Here is a 22,251-nt window from a genome sequence, read left to right as displayed (position 1 = left end):
TCTGGATGAAAGATAATTCAGAGCAGAACAAACCTGTAAACAGACACGTGCTCTTACCTTTTCATATATTCCAAGCCAAGAATTGCCAGAGTCTACAGTTACCTCCCCTGCATCATGACGCTTGGAATTCAAATTTATGGTGATCTCTTTCATGGAGGAGAGATCGATCATCAGACTACCGTCTGCCGTAGAGCGCCCATTGAAGTCATGGCCCGAGGAATGGACCGTCACGTGGAGATTGTACTTTTTTGCGAACAAAACCGACTTCTGTACGTCCTCTACTGAATTGGCCATTACTATCATACCTGGATGTCTAAAACATAAATCTGCTATCAGCGGCGAATAATTTCAAAATTCGATATTCAACCATATGCTTATAAACACATTGTCCGAATTTCGTGCAGTCCTGCTCAGAAGGTCTTGATGCAAACAAGTTTAACTACAAATCATTCAAAATTTATATTTTAAAGAAAGTAAAATAGGAAGTATACTGACTGCAATGGACGGTGAGACTTTTATAGAAAAGACTCGAAAACATAAACAAAACATTATAGAGAAATACCAAAACATACATCAAGAAATACCTAATTTCTTGGCTGCTTATGTGCATATGACTGACACAAAAGGTAATTCTAACCAACTTTAAGGGATTTTAAAATACACTCTTTCACAAGGATATCTTCCACAAGCTCCTTCATTGGTTTTGGTTCAGAGATATAAACCGCTGGTTTGACAACATACTATTTCAGCCATCCGTTAACGTTTAGCACTCTTTTCTAGAAGATGACAGTGAATCGAAATTTAAAACTTACGTGGAGAAGTGATCTTGCAAAATATATAAGAAAAAAGTACCTGAAGTAGAAGCTGTTTTTCATGGTGGAAGCATTCTGATATTGGCTGTCTCCCGGCTTAAGAGCATATCCCGTCAGGCTTTTCTTGAAATCATCTATCGCTGCCAAATCAGGGTAACATGTCTGACTATCTGCTGCAGTCAACTGGTAGTAGACGCCAAAGACAAACAGAATTGTCAACCTGCGAAATAATAATAATAATAATAATAATAATATTATTATTATTATTATTATTAACAGAAACAACATTTTTAATCAGCTGCCTTATATATTTCATGTCTCATTTCCAGTTTCAAAAATAACTGACGACAAACCCTATCATGTTCAGCTATATTCTGAGTATACTATTTCTAGGGCACTTCATATCAACATATCAGCAATAATTATTTGGGATTATTTGTCTATAAATAAAATAGTAACATAATGGCCGCATATTATGGAATGGGTCTTTCTAAGGAAAACTGAATCACGCTTATCTTTATTTCTATCCTGATCGAGGTCAAAAATATGTTAAAATCTTTATTTTCGATCTAATTTTCAATGTCATCTGTTTAATCACTTTATTGTTGGAGTGCCTCTACAGTCATCAGTATGATCCATGTTTTTTCGATGTAATCAAAGAACACCAACAATGAACATCTTGGAATATGAGAGTTGCGTGATATCTAGAAGTGCGATTCATTTACTCCTAGAAGGGTGTTGTGATGTGATTTGGATTTTTAACGTAGCTTTTAACAATTTTTCAGTCATATTGCTACGATGTCTGCAATGTGGCAGTTTATAGTAATGTCTAGCACTGAGGCATCATGCCGCAGACATGTAGCATGATGTCCCACCCAGTCACATTATCCTGACACCAGGCCAACCAGTCCTAACACTAATCTCGTAATGCTGAGCGCCAAGCGAGGCAGCTGTTAGTACCATTTTTGTAAGTCTTTTGGTATGACTTGGCCGGGGATCGAACCCACGACCTCCCGCATCCGAGGCGGACGCTCTAACCACTACTCCTAGAAGGGAGATACATTCCTAGGGAAAACTCAATCAGCCTAGCTTTGTGCTTTATTTTATCTGTTTTAAGACTCAGGTGTGATGATGCACAGCGTAAAACATTTACCCATATACTGTTTGAAATCCATGTATTTAGAATGCAAAGGTTTAAAAGATTCACAGAGGCAGATTCGATTTTCATTTTGATAAAAAATTGTCCCGTCAACTCGAATATTAACAACAGCTACATTTTCAACGAAGAGCAACAATCGCCATGACATAAAAACTGCCAACATCACATCCGCAACACGTAAATAGCAAAGGCACGCAGGTCGTGGATTATTAATATCTGCAGTAAATATTCACATATCAAATATTATATCATCTGAACCAGTCATTTTAGGGTTCGAATAAGCATTGTTTGCCAGTTGGCTTCGACTACACTAATGTTTGCCATAGATCAATTGGTCTATAGCATTATGTACCAAAGTTACGGTCGACTATAACACTATTTGCCACAGTTGACAACGTAAATCCATGCTTGTGCATGATACGCCTCCTCTGACTGCTTGATTCCAGATACTAACTGTACGTACACTAACGAAGCAGTAGAATCCCATGCCAAAAGTAAACTTTCGTCCTCCAGTCTCTTGTCTGTGATGAGCCTCGCTTTTACAGTGGTATTTAGGAATAAAAGCAAAGGAATTTATTCCGTTCGTAACTGAAGCTATCCAAGTGTATGGTCCAGAACACAACCTAAAGCCAAACCCATCGAATTTCATCTTCGTGACTCTAAAATTCCTGCTATCGGCTGGACAGAGTGGACTCCTTTGCATCACTATTTAAACGTGCATTAGATATGTTAGTAAGTTCCTAATATCAAATCGCGCCTGGAACTAAATTATTATTGCACACTAATTTACACACCGTTTGAGACACCATTAAATAATATCGAGAATTATTTTGCTTGTGTCTAATAGCAATCTATTGAAAAGGCAAAATATAATACACAGAATCTCAGGTGAGTAACGATTTAAAATTGAATTTACAAAACTCATAAATAAAATTGCACATTTCACAGAATCTCTCAAAAGCTGGATTTTGTTTACAAGTTTCATAAATTCAGTAGTAATTAAATCTCACCTTTGATCATCAGTAGTCTGGAAAAGTATTGCTGATAATGACGTGAAGTCCCATTTTGCCACATGAGCCATTTGAAAAAGGCACATTACCATTATGGAACCAAGTAGTATTGCTAAACGAACTAAGGCATTGTGCCATGTCAGAACTGAGACGCTAAGCTTGTGACATTGCGCAAAGCATGTGTCTGGGCGTTTCAAATGGGTCCGGCACAATGATGAATTGGAAACGAAAGAATGTGCACACAAGGATTATGCTAGAAACATTCGTACAGATAAATACAGACAGACAGACATACAGACAGACTTACATTGTGTGATTTGAGCTAGCGCCTAAGATGTTCACTCTGCTAAATTGAGTTAGACCCTACAGTACTCGAAGAAAATAGAGGTAAATATGTAAGTGTGTGTGTGTGTGTGTGTAGCTTAACATCCCTTAGCGTGATCAAATGTTATTGTTCGATGCCGAGTTCATGGAAATGTCAAAGTAATAATATGGCATCTACGAAATTAACATCGGGGTTTGATTTATGAACCGTAACCAATGTTTATATTCTACATATATACCGAAAATAGAAACGCATCGATGTTTCTTTAATGCACGGATTTACTTCTAGCAATGCTGTATTATGACGTGGCAAAACGACGGTAATATAAATATAATAAATTCAGATATTGATTTACAAATTTGTGATTGATGTTTTAAAAGGTTAGTTTTACTCAAGAATATGGACAATCTGATAAGATAATTTCCTTAATTAGATGAAGAATATACGATAACTCCACGACAACATCATCAGGTACGAACATAATATATAAATGGTTGCATAATACAAGTGTTGATAGATGTTGTCCTGTCAATGTTTTCATACAAATAATAATAATAATAATAATAATGAGGACTTTGTATAGCGCCTAATCTTTAGAAGCTCTAAGCGCTTTACAACATTAGACAACACCTATAAGATAAAAAGCATATAATGATATGATCACAAAAACAAACACCATGAAAATAGAAAACATTAAAAAAACATGCTGAGAATAGTTAAGGTAGGAAACATTATTAGGTCTTTAAGTTTGTTCATGCATTCGAAATAAGTACGTTTTGAGAGCCCTCTTGAATGTGATCACTGTGGCTTTGTGTCTAAGTTCAGTGGGCAATTCATTCCACGTTACTGGGCCCTGGTATGCAAAAGAACGCTGTCCATATGACTTTGTTTTCATAGTCGGAATAATGAGTATACGATTGTCAGAAGAGGAGCGTAAGTATCTTGCTGGTGTATACACATGGGTGAGGTCAGATAGGTATGTTGGACTAGAGTCCGACAGTGAAACGTAGCACAGAGAACAAATTTTATGTTTGATTCTGGACTGAATGTATAGCCAGTGTTGGGTACAGAGCAGTGAGTAGGTGTGCTCTGATCGTGGTACTCTAAGTATGATCCGAGCAACTGTGTTTTGAACTTTTTGAAGTTTCTGGAGCAGATATTGAGATGAAGCAGACAGAATTGAGTTACAACAGTCCAGTATTGAAAGTACTAATGAACACACAAGTGTTTTAGTGGCATCAACTAAAAGATATTTGCGAATTGAGCTGATAGTAGTACAATATTGTTGTATATATTAGTTAGTGGTCCAACCTTGAGAAGCTCAAAACACTGCCAAGTAATATGCAAAACGTTTTTGTGTGTTTTGCAGAATCCTTTGAAAAAATTATACTATATGTATGAGGCACATATGAAGTCGGATAGCTTAAATGTTAAATCTGACTGCCATCAAAATTTCACACACAAACACAAACACACACACACACACACACACACACATGTATGTATGCATGTATGTATGTATGTATGTATGTATGTTGATCGAGCGCTCTCTAACCTCGTAAATTGTCTAATTGTTTTCAAAAGACTGACAAGTGTTTGCATCGTATAAAGATGCTTTCTTTCCAGATCGCCAATTATCAGTTAAACTTGTATTTATTTAGCTGTTTCAGGTGTTCATGAAGTATCTGATTCGTGGCTTCCAATCCTGTCTGGGTTTCATGATACTTTTAAAAGTACACTATAGATCAGCGGAACCACTTTGCTGATGTTACATAGCGATTTGTTTTACCTGGTGTTGATAATGGTATGAACTGTATGTTTGTACCATCTTTCTCATCTCTGTTACAGATCAATTCATGGCCATACAGTTTAGTTTTGGCGAAAAACGGATGCAGATACATTTTGCATCTCTATTTGTTTAACTGTCATGATACCGAGTAAATTATTTTTTCTTCAGAATGATCTATTTTTCCTTCTGGTATAAATAATAGATCAACATGCTTAATTCTTTAAAGTTTAATCACCCTTTAGGGAATTATTTAATTGTCCCAGTAGCATATGTATTTACTGAGATGTTAAATTCTTTTATAAACCATCTATAATCTAATGGGACATTTAATAAGCATATGCTAATATGGGCCAATGTAAGATATGGACATTATTATATGCCTCTAAAAGATGAACACATTTTTCAATGTGTAGAAGAAGCCAGTTTTTATCCCCGCTTGATATCTATGCAAATTTATTGCGTTCCCAACATCGTCTACGCAGCAATAGACATTTGTCTCCTGAAAATTATATTTGTAACTTTAATCCTATGAAAGCATTAAAATTCAGGATTCTGTCTTCTGCTTTTATGGCATAAGTTATTGCCCAATTAAATCACAGATCCAAAATGTCTTTATAAATGATTTTGTTTTTCGTAAGGTCCAACATTGCATAATTTATTACAAAAATATACAACAATGATGATAGCAGTTACGTTGGTATATGACATACAGGATAGCAATCCCTCCTTTTCAATGGAATTCACATGTCCCTATCTGTAAAACCAACATCAGTCTGGAATCGTTTACTGTTGTGTTCAGATACAATTTTGACTACGAAAAGAACATTTCTGACAGAAAGTGTAATTCAGTTCTTTCCTCAAATGAGATTTATTTGGTAGGAAATAGCGTTCTAGCATTTAGCAGGACCGTACTACTATAATTTATTTGGTAGGAAATAGCGTTCTAGCATTTAGCAGGACCGTACTACTATAATTTATTTGGTAGGAAATAGCGTTCTAGCATTTAGCAGGACCGTACTAATATGCATTAATCATTATAAACTGCACTATGGCCTTACATACTAGACTGACGTAAAGAAATTGTAAATATTGGCAAATTTTTAGAACACTTGTATGGAAGAATCGTTGAGAGAAAGACGTAACTCATTCTCATCAATATCACACTGTTAAAATAAATGAAAGTCCAATAAAAACTTGTCAGCCATGCCAGTTGCATGAGAAACAATAAAGTCTTCATATTAAGGAACGTCATACGTTTATCATTATTATGTACTACATCGATTTAGTTCAGTGAGCGCAAAACCAGAACGACAGAACAGAATCCGATGGGAGTGTCCTAATAGGTCTCATTAAAATATGCACAGGTGGTTGTCATTTTATCTGGTCATATTTAAAAATTCGCAGATTTAATGCAAAGAGTTAATGTGTTGTTTCTGGAAGAACATATATTGTTATCTGCATCTGCCCGTGGTTTCTTGCTGTGTCCATCTAGAATCATGATTCAGGCAATAGCGTGCATTTTCGATTTTGAAGTGATCCCGATATCTTTCAGCTATAATTATTTTGAAAATCAAATAAGGTGTTCATTTTAAAAAAATTAAGCTTGCGTATCTGCTTTTTCTTCTTTGAAGTTTATCCTTTTTTCCGCGTACCGCATTACATTATAAACGTAAATTATTATACCAGTCGCATTTACCAGTTTACCTTTTTTCATTCAAACTTCAAAGTTTAACATACGATCAAGGGCAATAAAGTCGAGTATTTAAATTTGAGTGTATAATTGCAATGATATTTCGCCTGGCAATGACAAGAAAAGCATACATTTTATTTTCATGGCTTTTTACAGTTGAGGCATAAGCATACATTCGGTACTGTTCCTAAACGTGTCTCGAGTATGGTCCTGGTGGATACAAAGCTCTGATCTTGTTCCTGAAGGATCAAATATTAGCAGCCAATCAAATGGAAATGCACAGTAATATGGGACTTCTAAACTTGCAGTACAATCTTACACGGATAAGAGACAAGATGTTTAATCGTTAATCACTCACTAGGAATAGGGTATTGAAAATAAACCTTATAATGTGAAATAACTTGTTTGTATGTAAGTCGTCATTCATTCTACAAGAAATGGAAACATGTCCGAGAGGTTGGTGCCATCATTCCCTTTAGATTATAATAAAATCAGAGATAACTTTGGAAAAGACATGTAATCTTTCTTCAACCGGTCATCGCCCAGGCTTGCGAGACAGTAACATTTCAGTTGCATAGCTGGTAAAGTGTCCATGCATGACAGTCTTGTCACGTGCATTGAGTTTTACTCCATGTCGACCTGAATCCTACATTCTGATCGAATACGTTAATCGCACACACACACACACACACATATGTGTATATATATATATAATGAGTCTTACTTAATCCATGAAGCTGACCGATATTTGTCCTTCGATGTCCCAAATATATTTATATCAAATTGTCTTTGGTATATTAAACTGTCACTCTTGAACCAAGTAAAATTAAAAGGTTATGCAAAGTTTATCTGACTAATAGACTAGTTCGTTGTCAGTCGATCAACAAAGGTGTCATCAACCAAGCATGATTCAAAGGCAAATATGTCTTGCTTACACAGTTGTTTTGTCGAACAATATAGGTGTTTATCCACTACGGTTCATTCAAAGGTTTCTACAGCTTTTATGCAAAATACCTTTGTCGAACAAAAGTGGTGTCGCAGATTAAGCTCAGTCCTCCCAACTGCCTGAAGGATATACCGCTCACAGTTAAGCTGGTCAAACGGGGTTAGTGAAAGTCAACTTAATCATTTAGTGAATTTGATTTCATAGATCGGCTTCACAGTAAAATATGTTTTTTTTCTTCTTCAGAAAATGAGATCCAATAGGAACAGACATCTATTACAAGAATTTAAAGATAATTCTTTCACCAACTATATTTAAATGTGGCAACATCATGATTGGTATATAGAAAATGCGTTTAATAGGATGTACTATAGCAAAGCAAGTCAAATATATATATATATATATATATATATATATATATATATATATATATATATATATATATATATATATATATATATATATATGCGTGCAGGGTATGTTTGTCTGTCTCTCGGTTTATCTCTCTTTCTCTCTCTCTCTCTCTCTCTCTCTCTGCTATATGGGCGATCATCAGTTCCAGCGACATTCTTTTCTACATTTCATTACAAAAACATACAAAAACTGACCATATCATGTAACATAAGGTCACAATAAATATGTCGCATTAAAGGAGCTCTGACATCAAATACAGATAAACTGAAGAGAAAAGAAACAAAAGATAGGTGCAAGAAGAATGAAGTATATAAAGTAAGACATTACAATTAGATTATCAAAGAATAATAATAGCTGAAACTTTCCATGAGTTTCGATCTTGTGTAATAATATAAATTTACATACCTTTTATAACGAAAACATATGGCTAATCGACAGATATGTTTCTTACAATAATGTCATATATGTTTCTTACAATAATGTCATCATAATGAAATTGTCAGGTATGTCCTCCAGGATATAATCCGAGCCTTTATTTAATAGATGAAGAATTAAGAGTCAAATATACGAACAACACACGTCGGTCATGGAAAAAAATGTAAAATGCTACAATGCATTGTTTCATATTACTTTATGCTTGATGAACTCACCAGATCTGCTAATCACTTTACATCTTTGGGAAGATATGTGGAATTGAAGACTCGATAAACAAGCTTCTAGAACTTAAATCCATTACAGGGTGCAGATATCTTTCATATAAACCAATCCGGATGGACGAGGTGATTTTGTATCGCTCAAAATATTTACCCCATGGTTAACTGATTGGTTAGAAATCGTACTGAAGTTATAGTACGGTTAAGTCTTGTTTGGAAAAGTCAGACTTGCACAGAACATTCCATGCTTAATGTATGTGATTTGGAGAGCATATCTCAATACCAATAAAATGTTATCAGATTGGTGTTTCGCTCATCTCATAATCGCCTGACTGTGCGCTCTTTGTTTCCATCTGACTTGAACGTTCGAAAACTTTCTCTTGTTTATATGGATTATGATACACGGTTACAAAATATTGCGCTGTAACAGCTTTTTTACGAATTATATGTACTTAACGGATTCAGTCAGCAGAAAGGAATATGCTGATTTTGCATTTTGTAAAAATCATTTTCGCTGAATACGGAATTCGCTGAATGTTGGAAGAAATGTACGTTATACAATGGAATGGTGTTTACTATTTGTTTGTTTTATTACAATTATTACATAAGAACAACAGTCTTTATTGGGGAAAAATACATATTTGAATAACAATATAAAAATCATTGATTTTAGTAAATTTGCACAAAAAATTAGTCATGACATATATATAGATATGACGTTTTATTTCATTTTGTGTCCAGTATTCTGACATTTCTATATATGGATATGATATTTTATTTCATTGTGTGTCCAGTATTCTGATACTTCTTACTAGTAATAAAACCCCAAAGGTCTGTGCTCATCCATTGCAAATCAGACACCTGAGTGATCGTGGCTGGCAGTTTATTGTTTACCGTGGTTTCCAAGGACCTCATGACAACATTCGTTTTTTCTTCTCGCACGGCAAGAGCGATAAACAGATCAGCATTATAAGTGATGTTAGAAATCACCCTTTAATCTAGTCGGCCTTACATTTAATTAGCTAGAAAATGTTGAGATTCATTTAAATCTTTCTCGTTAAAGTTAATGTATTGTGTGAATGAATGTAAGGACAGGCACACGGACTCGAAAGTGATCGCTATGTCAAGCTTCTACCAAAAAGGTTTCCACAAAAATGTACTGACCGTAAAAGAAATCGCGCTCTGTCAAAATATTTTATATTTTGTTCAGCCATCTTTAAGAAGCAGTAAAGTTGGTTCTAGTTCCTGCATTAACGGCTATTTGTAGTGGCCGATATACATTGCCAATTTACTACAACCTTAAGAGGCAACTATGTCGAGATGGTTTCGATCGAATTGATCGAAAATCTATTAAGCGGGTTTGGAGAGAGATTCGTTGAAAGTTAAGCTATATTTGAATTAACGGATGCCGTTTTTAAATATACAGCATAGCAATGAAAACAAATGAAAGTAGTCTATAACAGAATTTTTCTGAAAGATTTGCATAAATTCAATTGAGCAAGTTTTGAAGACAATTAGTTTACGTTGATTCTATTTCAGCAAGTATGGACATGTATGATGAATGATCAACATCATTTGCACATAAAATATAATCTCTTTGTGTCAAGAAGATATCTGTTAGTTTACTTTGAAAATGTTCTCTTGCTTGTTTAAAGACAACAAAATCATGACAGAAGAAGAACTCACTAAGGAAGACGAATAACGCATGATGGGCTCAGGGCCAGACTTCATGCTCACTTGGACAAACTGTTATATCTAGAAGAGTCAGAAACATATTGAAAATAAGACATATTTATAATAAGTACTTGTACTTTTACATGAAAAATATAACACTGGCAAAACTTTGGGCTCAGGGATAGACTTCATGCTCACTTGGACAAACTGTTATATCTAGAAGAGTCAGAAACATATTGAAAATAAGACATATTTATAATAAGTATTTGTACTTTTGCATGAAAAATATAACACTGGCAAAACTGAAAAGAATTAATTTGTTTACTCTTCCACATATATGCTGCACTTTTTTCAAAACTGTTTGCACTCCTAATATGCAAAACTTGTACAATGATTATTTGTTTATTTATTTGCTGTTCTTGCTGCTAGATCTGCGGTTGCCCAGCTGTAAGATGTAACACTTGTTTCCATTTCGGACGATATGAGAGAGTTTTCGAAATATGGAACTGTCATATAGAATTATTGTTTCCTCTGTTACGATGAGAAGGACTTTTACAAATATGGAATTGCAAGATAGAACTCTGGCTTCTTTCGTGTGATAATCAAGATTTACATAAATATCGAATTGTTGGATGTGATTCCCTGTACAATAAAAAGATAAAAAGTGTCTAATGATGTAATTTATTTTTAACTTAAAAAAACCTTCGTTTTAGCGACGTTGGTGCAGATGAAATTTCGATTGAATTTTAAAGTGTTGGAACGTAATTGAAACCATCTTCGAGAATTTTAATTTTGCGAAGTCTTTATATCTTACGTTCTCGTAATTATCTTTTTCTGAATCCCTCCAACCTTTCTTGATAAAAAGTGTTTAATGATGCAATTAGGTTTTGACAAAAAAGAAAACATTTTTGTTTTAGCGACGTTGGTGCAGATGAAATTTTGATTGAATTTTAAAGTGTTGGAACGTAATTGTAACCATGTTTGAGAATATTAATTCTCAGAAATTTTTATATTTTACGTTCTCGTAATTACCTTTTTTCTGAAACCCTCCAAACTTTAGTAAGGGTTAGTTACATAATTCGTGTATGGCAAAAACATTGTCCATGAAAAATTCTATAACACATGAGTCTAGCATATCTCAAAAACAAACTTCTACTTTGATTGAAAGGTATGAAACCAATAATATATGCAGCATATATTGTATCACTTTCCCTCAGGCAACTAGTATGTAACCAAAGGTACTATTGGCATCAATGACAGTGCTGAAAAACTATTAAACCTTTAAATGGTGGAAATTTATTTCGAGAATGAGGTAAACCTGGAGAGAACTGGCATCTATTTAATAAACTTGTTAGAATATGTTTCATTTCAAAACTCATTAGCATAGACGGAGTGACTTTGATACAAGCTACTGAAAAGTCCATTAAAATTACATTAAGTGATTTAAAGTTTTGTCAAAATAATTATATGTACTATTTTACCATTGTTAAAGGTCATATAAAATACGGTGCATTACATGTTAATAAACATTGGTACGAGAAAATTATATCTGGAAGGAAGGAAACCCATTTCAGATAGTAATGATACTAAATCAGTAGCTAGCATATTGATAAATATGGAAATATGTATTTTTTGTTTTGGTTATGTTAGCGAGGCCTCAGGCCCAGAGTACCATTTATTATTAGAATATATTTTACAAGAACCAGTCATACATGACAAGAAGATGATAAGTTGATGCGATATAACAAAATGTCATAAATTGCTCGTACAGGAGAGTCGTAATGTACAAATTTAGATCATGTATTTAGATAAAGAACAGTTGAAGTTTCACAGTATTTTCGACTCTAAACATATTACTTATTTTGTTTCTTTATTTTATGATACAACTAAAACATATATAATATATAATTCCTCTTCAACTGCAGCGAAATGATTAGATGTCAGAAGACTGACAATGAGGTAAATGTTAAAAGGGAAAAAAATGCGCATGTAGACTTGTTTGAAATGATAATAACAAGGTACGTACAAACGCGAGTGTATAGCGTATAGGAACATCTAGACTGACATGGACGAAGATATACAATTTAGTTCAGCATAAATATTAGATCACTGTGACATTCTTGGTGTAGCAAACCTTTTTGATATCAATTCACGAATTAATAATCATACGTCTGAATGGCAGCATGGACTAATATATTAAAGACGTAACTAAATAATAATCGAGATTGTTGTTGTTGTTGTTGTTGTGGGGTTTAACGCCATTTTTTCAGCACACGATAGGGTATACATGGCGGCCATTATTAATGGTGGAGGAAGAACCCGGGAAAATCTCAGAAAGAACCACCGACCCACGAGAAGCTACTGGCAAGCTTTTTCACATACCCACATTGGAATAATCGAGATAGATGTGTAGATAAAACAAAAAATAAATATTAAGAATGAAAGGAAGAGACATCTGGAAATACAAAAGTCAATAAAGTTCCAATTCAGTGACGTCGATGTGAGTGAAAATGTGTGTATGGCATTGTCTGTGTGTCACAATGATATTTGCAACTAAAAGAGTCACTCAAGTGTGTAAATTAGGTCAAAATAAATTAGGTTTGATATGTTTAAATTGCTCTCCTAAGATAGATGCACATGCCAATTCACATGAGTTAAATAAATTAAAACAGGTTTCAAAGTGAAATGAACAGACAGCTATTATATTAAAGTCACTCAAGCGTAAAACGTTAGTCGAACTCACCTAGTTTTGAATTAGTTCGGGTACCATCGTTGAGACGGAATCCATTTGTCAGTGTTGATTAGTGTAGGTAAAATAGGATCATATATTGGAAGCAGAACGAAATAAAATTCGAGAATACAGAGGGATACTCAAGGATGAAAATCAAGACAAAGTGACCGAGATTAATATGATTCAATTTCACTTTTTTTAGGTGTATCCGCATACCATTGTTTATGAGTGAAAGTGAAGTAGGGTCCTGATTTTTGAGGTTGCAACTAATAAGCAGCTGAATATGCAGCAGTGATACTAGTGTGAAAAATACGTTGTAATGACAAGTTTGTAAAATGTAACGAATAATTTATTTACCTACAATACACAATGAAAAAAAGAAAAAAACAATTAGTAATTTAAAGTTTTGCATACAATTCACTAAAAGTCCTGAATAAATCCGAAAACTGAAGGTGATGACGTGTCTATTATAGCTCAAAGTGTGTTTATGTACTAGCAGTCATTTGTTGAATCACGGAAATATAATTCCAGATTTTAATACACTGTAAATTCTAGTAAATGTTTCTATTCAATAATTTTATCAGAGCACTTTTGTATTTCCAGATAAAATAATTACTTGAATTCAATATTTTGAAGAAATAAAATTCAGCCCAACTAGACACAACATAATAGACATTGTCAATGTGCTAGATCTCAAAGCACCTGATACAATCCTCTCAGTTGCACTATAAATACCTCACTGCTTGACATCAGGTCACAATCAGCATTTTCTAAAAATAACCAATTCCTAATGGAAAATAACCTTCTTCAATGATCCTGCTGTTTACATATTAATAACCTGGAATATGCACAAGTTTAGGAAATTCCAAAACTTGTACCTAAATAAACATATTGACTTCTTTTATTAATAATAATAATGATTTTAAACCGTACATTTAGAGAATAATTTAACCATATAGTTGTTTATAATAAATAAAATATAAAAAATTCAATTTGGCTCGAGAAGAAATGAATTCAGTTTTGGAAGGGTCAAGTTCGACATACAATGTACATTAAAGGAGCATTTAATGAAATAAAATAAAATAAAACTATCAAACAAGCAAATTAAATATACACAACATTTAAGTTTAGTTTTGCTGTTCTACTCTCATAGAGATACATCAACATACGAATTGTCATCGGTTGGTCTGAAACAGGGTCTAAGTATTGATGGAGTAACGCATGGACGCATGAACGAATGCTAAAACGTTTGTATGCCTTCAGAACTTTGCAGCCGATGGGATAGAAAGCATAATACAAAACACGTGGAATTGTAATAATATGTATCAACATCCAAAATTTCTATCGACAGGCAGTATTGACAAAGTATAGTTCATTTTCAGCTACGTTTTGACTAGTTTCAAGATTCATCTTTTGATACACGTAATCGAAAGTACTATTCGGTTTGGCATTCAATCGTAACATGACTGATACACTCTACTACATGAATGTAAACAATAGAGGCAAGATCTATTAAGATTTGTTATAATGTAACGTACGTTATTTACCACATACATACCGTAATTTTCTGTCAAAGGCAGTTCCTTTCATTAAGGCAGTGGCTATTCATAAGAAAAAGGTTTGATATTTTACGAGCAAAATTCATTTTGCGAAAAGGTCTACCTTGTTTAAAAAAGAAAGTGTTGGGTAAAGAATATTTGTTTAGATAATACTTTAAGAATGGTCACGAATGTCTACAGGACACGTTGGTCATGCAATGTAACTTTTATCTTGTATTTGTCATACGTTTGATGAGTAAAATTTCTGTGACACACAACGTCTTTCCTGATTGATGCAATTTAAAAAAAGTAAAAGTGAGGTTTCTCACACTTCATATAAATGCGAAGTCTTTGCAAAAAGTTAAGACACTACATGACGATTCGTGAATTTTTCGTGAAAAACGAAAACTCGCTGGAACAGGTTTCTTGATGAAAAATCACGTTTATACGGTTCTAGGGTATAACTATTTACGTGGAAACCTTTTACATGTAGTATATTTTCATGAAGATTGCGACATTATTAACTAAACGAAAAAAATTACTTTTTCTGAAAAGGATATGTATTTCAATTAAAACACAAGTTTTCCTTTGAAAAAAGGCTGTGAGAAAAATCATCTCGTAAAAGATATTAACAGCTATTGATAATAATTGCATACCATCGTCTCAGTCCTTGAATTTCAGTTGTAGCTATAAAGTACTCACATTTCCACTCTTTCCATGACTTTCAATTTTAACTATGAAGTACTCACATTTCTACTCCTTCAATGAATTTTACTCGTTACTATGATGTATTCTCATTTCTACTCCTTCAATGACTTTCAGTTGTTACTATGAAGTACTAAACATTTCTACTCCATCAATGAATTTCAAGTGTTACTATGAAATACTAACATTTACACTCCTTCGTTGAATTTCAGTTGTAACTATGAAGTACTCACATCTCCACTCCTTCAATGAATTTCAAATGTTACTATGAAGTACTTAAATTTCCACACTTTCCATGCATTTCAATCGTACCTGTCAAATGTATAAACATTTCCACTCTTTCCATGGATTTCAGTTGTACCTATCAAATTTACTCACATTTCCACTCTTTCCATGAATTTCAATTGTAACTATCAATTATTACACATTTCCATTCTTTCCGTGAATTTAAATTGTACCTTCCAATTTAAACTGGAATCGAATGCTGATAACAAAGCTACGAATAAGTTATTTACATTTATTTCTGTTCCCCTTCAGGGGTCAAACATCACAATTTATTTCCTTGTGTCCCTCGTTCGTTTCCAACGCAGTAATGACATGGTAGGAAATTGTTTTGATCCCATTTTCATTTTGTCTCCACCAGACACTTATAATGATTCCGCCGTAAAGCATCTTGCCAGTTGTCAAGGTCATATGCTGTTTCGTTCATGTACACGCCGTTTCTATGTTGATGGGGCTCCCGAGAAAACTTCTTTCAAGCATCAATATTTTCCTCGTCTTTAATGGCAACTGACATAGCGACTTCTCATGCCATGCAGAGAAGTCTGTTTCGTAAACCAGGATGTATGGTCGCAGAGTCATTTGAGAATTTTACCTATTTTTCTTGTCACGAAGAATAGTCAAAAGCGCAATATTGCATTCAAATACAAAAATTGTTTCACCACTGTATTATTAAAAAATATAATAGTGAATTGAGAACAGAATAGTTTCCATTTTTGGTGTATGAAATATTTTCAAGCGCACATGAGAAAATGAAAGAGGAATAGAGAACTGGTAACCAGTCTAAATGAAATGAAAGACGCCACAGGGATTTGAATTCATTTCTTCTGTATGGTCTCCTTGATTGCAGTACGGTAAAGACACCACTAGAATAAACGTTCCCGACCGGAGAGGTTGTGTAGTAAGAATTTTCGAATGTCACAGAATTTCTAAAAATTACTTAAAGTAAAATATCGAAGTTGTTTCTAAACTTAATCTTAATCTGACAGCTCATTCAACTGAGCATGACTGACAGCTCATTCAACTGAATAACACTCCCAATATAATTATAAATATTTATACATGTTTATTATGTGATTCCGTTGTGAACTGGTACAAAATTTATAGAAGAAATAGGTTACGTCTTTTGTCGCCTGCGCATAAAATAATCATAACTAATTAGTTCATTTCTCATGATCTTCGATTTGGATCCATATAAAATAGTCGTACCTATCGCGTTCGTAACGAAGAGCTACCTCAATTTCTAGTACAGTTTCACAGCACATCACTCTAATATATATGAAAATTGTGTTAAAGATATCCGCGGTTTAAACTTACAGACAAATCGAGATGGTGCAATAAACAATTCATCATTTACCCTTATTACGAATCTATGATCTGAAACTAAGTAATAGAAATGAGATAAAAGCAATAGTTTGTAAAATTTCAAAACAAATTTACACTAAAACACAAAGTGAAACTTACAATAGTGCAAATTAAATCCTAAAAATGCATACAATTTCTAACATAATTCCTCATTATTAAAGTTCAGAATAAATGTTAGTGGTATTCACAAATAAACCCAACGCTGAAAGAGCTAATGTGCCTTTGATGGCCAATGTCGCCTTTTGTTGAAGCACAAAAATACGGTCCAAGTGCATATCCTTATCTGAATTTCACTATAAATCAAAGTCTATATTTCCAAAAATGTCGCTTCTGAGCACTCTGAAGTTCTATAGAAGAGTAACTTGAATTATACAATTTGAATAAATAAATTCCATCTCAATGATATTCTGGATACAACAATAATATAAGCGATTCCGATAATTGTTTTTTCTAGATAAACAATAATCCTCTACTTGACTTCAGGTCACAATTAGCATTTCCTAATAAACTATTACCTAATGGAAATTATCACCCTTAAAGGTTCCGAATGGATACAATATAAAATCTTCGTTATAATTAGAAGTTTTTTACTAAACTTATAATATTAAATATGACAAACAACATGTAGACCCGGCATGATCATGGGAAATTTATGATTTCCACCTTAAGCAAGATCAATGAATAAGAGAATGGGAGGGTGCAATATGTAGTAAATTTTGAACTTTTATTTACTATATTTCATGCCCTTCAATTAAGTAGCTTTGAAAATTGGTATTGACAGTTTGCTCAAAAATGTGTTATAATAGATATCAAAAGGTTTTCAAAAACTTACTTCAACTTTTGCTATATATTACAAAAGATTCTTAAAGCTGCCATTTTAATGAAGTATGAGCAAAACGTCTGAAAGTTTTACTAAATTCAAACTATCGTAAGAAAAACATGTTATACCTTGTCCTGAGGTTATACAAAACTTTTCGTGCCAAATTCAGACTCTTCATACGTCTGATTAGACAGAGATTCTTACATTTGCCAATCAGAGATTAAAACTTTGAGTTGGATATGAGTTCGAGCATAAAAATATTTGTCTAATGACGAGGCCTCAGCACAAAACTTTAACTCGGACTCAACGCTCCAATAAAAGTCTTTATGTATTAATAAAGATATCGTGCTTCTCGAGAAAAACTAATGCAAATATTTGGAGTTTGTAACCTGACGTACAGCACGCAGGTTCAAATCATCTTCTTTTGTATTGAAAAACCAGTTGATTTGGCATTTTCCATCTTTAGAACAAGTGAAAATGCGCATCCTTTCTTTGTTAATGAGCTTATGTTGTTGGAGAGTGGTATGTACCAGTTGTCTATATATTTACATTTTAAATTTATTCAACTGTTGCATTCGACTGTTTTGCAAGCCCCTAAAATAATTTGTATCCAAATGATGTCCTGACACAAGCGGAAGAGGAAATATCTTGTTTGTTTTCCCAATGGGTTTTTGGGGTGAATGTATATTGGTGATTGTGGTAGAGGCAAAGGTCAGTTATGCACATATTACAATAACAACTACATACATAGTACCGTGGGTCACGGCTAGGAGATAAAAAGGTCATAAAATGTTATGGGATTTGTCGTGATAATACCTGGAAGAAGACGTCTGATTTACGTTAACGTATTACAAGACGTCTGCATGATTTTTCTGTCCCCGCAATTACCTAGGGTAACCTAATTGTCTTTTACGTAAAAGACAGTTGGAATTTTCCCGGAAAAATGAGAAAATGAAAGACTCCTGCAAACCTAAGATAATATGAATACATGGCCAACGAAATAATAACTTCATGCAAACCTTTAAGATGTGTTTACCATGATGTTTTCTGACCAACTTGATTAAAGTCAGTTTAGTACAGGTTTTTGAAAATAATTGATTCAAACGTATTATTTTTTTAAAAAAATAATTGCGGTCATATATAATAACGAATCAGTAGCAGCTGCCCACATTCCAAAGTTCTTTATGCCTGAATTATTTATGTACATCTTGATTAAAATATGGTAAGCAAGTTTTGAGAATGAAGTCTTTTGCATGTATTTTATTCGTAGCAACGGTGACCATCTTTGAAATCTGATTGGCTACATTGTACTAATTGATAAGGCTTTTATGCAAATATATTTTGGTCAAACTTATAGCAACGGTGATCGGGAAGAAGATATATATATATATATATATATATATATATATATATATATATATATATATATATATATATATATATATATATATATATATATATATATATATATATATATATATATATATATATATATATATATATATATATATATATATTATTGTTTCAGTTGAGGGACTGCAGTACTTACTAGTTAATCGTCATCATAAAAAATAGTAAAACCTGTGTTTTATACACGAAAAGTCTCTGTCTACTTTGCATGAAATCAGACCCATAATGTATGCATATAAGTAGGTGATAATAACATTTTTGAAGGATGGCGAACAACCCACGCTGTGAAGGATGAATCAAGGATGCAGACCCATACCCTAAGCTCTCTTGACTTGTATAACCATATGAGTTAAAAGGGAAGAAGTACAACAATTACTGCCACGCAGTGTTATGCTTTTCAAGATTTACTTGTGGACATAATTTACCATCATGCTTGCTAGACAACTCCATGATAAAAAGTTTTTCCTGATCTTCGTCACCTGAAAGGAACCATGAAATGATAGAGAAAGAACAACAAAAGCCTGTTCCAGAATAGTATTACCTTGCTACAAAGAGCTTTACCGGACGGACAATGAGATATGTAAATGATTTAGGACGATGATATTACTTATTCAATCCGTAATACGTATGTTATATCTCACTGAATTGAAAATACCAATAATAACTATGAATTTAACAAAGAGTATTATATGGGACATTCCTACACATTCCTGGTCAAATACATTCCTACATATTAAAATACATGGGTTCTTCCTGGCACCTGTTTTCTTCAACAAGGAATTATTGTCCTCTCCTGGAAGAGATGTCTCATCAAATTCATTATAATCCTGCATTTGCATGATTCATGCAACATGAAGTATTTCAAAATATCAGTGTACAGGAATATCAAGATCCAAGGCCATAGACAAATATGGGGATTGTCTTGGAGAAGTTTGTATGCTTGGAGGTAGCAGTTATGATCTGCGTGACTTACATTCTCTGTTTCACTACCGCAGGATTCGAATTTAATCACCGAAAGTCCGTACCTTCCTATCTGGTTGATCGCATGTGTTCTTAATGGAAAGTTATCAAATATATGGTAACCTCCATAATCGTTCTGTAAATTCTTTACATACTCGTTGAAGACTGCCATAAATATATAACCACTCAAGTTAGGTTTAGGTAAAAAAGCTCGTAGCGATGGTGATCACCACTTTTAGCAGTTGTTGCATCTGATATTGTAATTTATACGTAAACCTAACATCGATGCCGGTCCAGAAATAAAAATGTGTCGCTTCTGTTTTGTACGGTCCGTCAGCATGCTATGAAGTGCTGTCATCTCCTGTACAGTCTATTACCTTCCCATCAGCAGCCACAACATTTACAAAGACCAAAATCAATCATTTGTGAAGAAATATACTAAGCATCTAGAGCTATATGGAAGCAGTATCAAACGTACTGAAATTTACTGTATTAGGTAACTGGTATATAATTAACCTTTTTATATATTCTGAGTCAAGAATTGCCCGAGTCTACAGCTACGTCCCTTTGTAATATGACGTTTGAAATGCAAATTGATACTGATCTCTTTCAAGAAGGATACAGACATATCAATATATAGATTTTTCATAACAAATCAACAACAAACAAATCAACATCCAAGTATTAGAATTGAACGTGTTCTCATCAAAAGACTGACTAATAAATGTGTAAGCTAAAGACATAATTTCCTGCTCAACATCATTCTCACGGCTCTTTCTGTCTTAAAATATTCTACAGAAATGTCCACATTCAACCCACCGGTATAACATCTTTCAGTTTATGTACATGTTACATTAAATAGATATATGTAAATCTTTTCCGATTTCCGTCCATAAGCCTTTGATCAATAAAGAAAATTGCATAACGCACATATAACAAACAATATATTTGACACTAATACATGCAGTGATATAGGTACTACACCTTGATATCAATCCTGAAACTTGTTATTCATTAAATTGCCAATCAACACAAATTCATAGATTAACAATTCGCTTTGTTGTTTCGACTTGTCTCTTACTCAGGTTGTTATTTCTCTTTGTTGGAGGAATAATAACATAAATCTCTTTAGAAGTAACCACATGAGCATACCTGAGGTTCCCACATGGCTATCAGTCCGCATAATTCTTTTATTTCTATACCTGAAATCATTCCCACCAAGAGATCTGACATATGGTCGATTGTAACATTGGAGCTTTAACCTATCAATACGTTTCACGTCATATGCTACTTATACATTTGCTATATTTTAAAACGTGAACAAGCAAACAAAACATTTACTTAGAACGATTGTACTCTTACGTACTCTAAATATGAAAGTCTCCAGCAAGTCTACTCGTTTCTTCAGATTTCTTTGTGTAAAGAGACTGTTATACACTGAGGGTAAGAGAAATCGTACCTTCTGGCATCAACTTTTCAGATGTCACTCCAGGATAATTTCCTAAACCTCGCACTTTCCCAGCGTAGCGAATCCCCTTCTTCCTCATTCTGGCAGCTTTGACGTCCCTGTCTTCCGCTTCTGCAAGACGTACATCGTTGTGGACCATAGCACGCTTGTCTTTGATGCTAACTGATTGATATGTAGATTTCCCAGCCCCAGCCTTCCTGTTGTATAATGTCCCAACCATGTGTATGTGTCTCAACCTGGATTCTGCCTCTTCAACTACCTTTCCTGCCATCCACTTCTTCCCTATCCTTACCGCCAATGTTGATTCTCTTACCTTCGCAACTGCACTTTCTTTCAACATCAGCAGCTACCTGGTCTTAGTCACCTTGAACTCCTCTGACACTGACGGTAGTGGTAACTGAAGCTTGCAGCCGGTACGGTACAAAGACGAACTTACTGAAGCTCTTTGGTAATCCCATCCATTGTAGAAATATGTATTGAACATTTCTATAATGCTTCTACAACCG

At 33.9% G+C, this 22,251-nt stretch overlaps 1 protein-coding gene across 1 annotated transcript in view; it reads right to left on the bottom strand.

The window, feature by feature from the left end:
• Nucleotides 1–22,016, bottom strand: part of LOC149802830 (uncharacterized) — a 62,028-nt gene extending 40,012 nt beyond the window's left edge. The window contains exons 1-5 of the mRNA XM_089953837.1: nucleotides 21,737–22,016; nucleotides 19,743–19,796; nucleotides 18,796–18,877; nucleotides 853–1,032; nucleotides 58–313 (exon numbers count right to left, since the gene is read on the bottom strand). Coding sequence (XP_089809963.1) covers nucleotides 58–313; nucleotides 853–1,032; nucleotides 18,796–18,877; nucleotides 19,743–19,796; nucleotides 21,737–22,016 — 852 coding nt within the window. The remainder of the gene's footprint in view (nucleotides 1–57; nucleotides 314–852; nucleotides 1,033–18,795; nucleotides 18,878–19,742; nucleotides 19,797–21,736) is intronic.
• Between the last annotated feature and the right edge of the window lie 235 nt (nucleotides 22,017–22,251).

Source organism: Sinohyriopsis cumingii, chromosome 3 (assembly GCF_028554795.1).
Source record: "Sinohyriopsis cumingii isolate HCF-2022 chromosome 3, ASM2855479v2, whole genome shotgun sequence".
NCBI classification, from domain to species: Eukaryota; Metazoa; Mollusca; class Bivalvia; order Unionida; family Unionidae; genus Sinohyriopsis; species Sinohyriopsis cumingii.
This window is presented reverse-complemented; position numbering and strand designations above follow the sequence as displayed.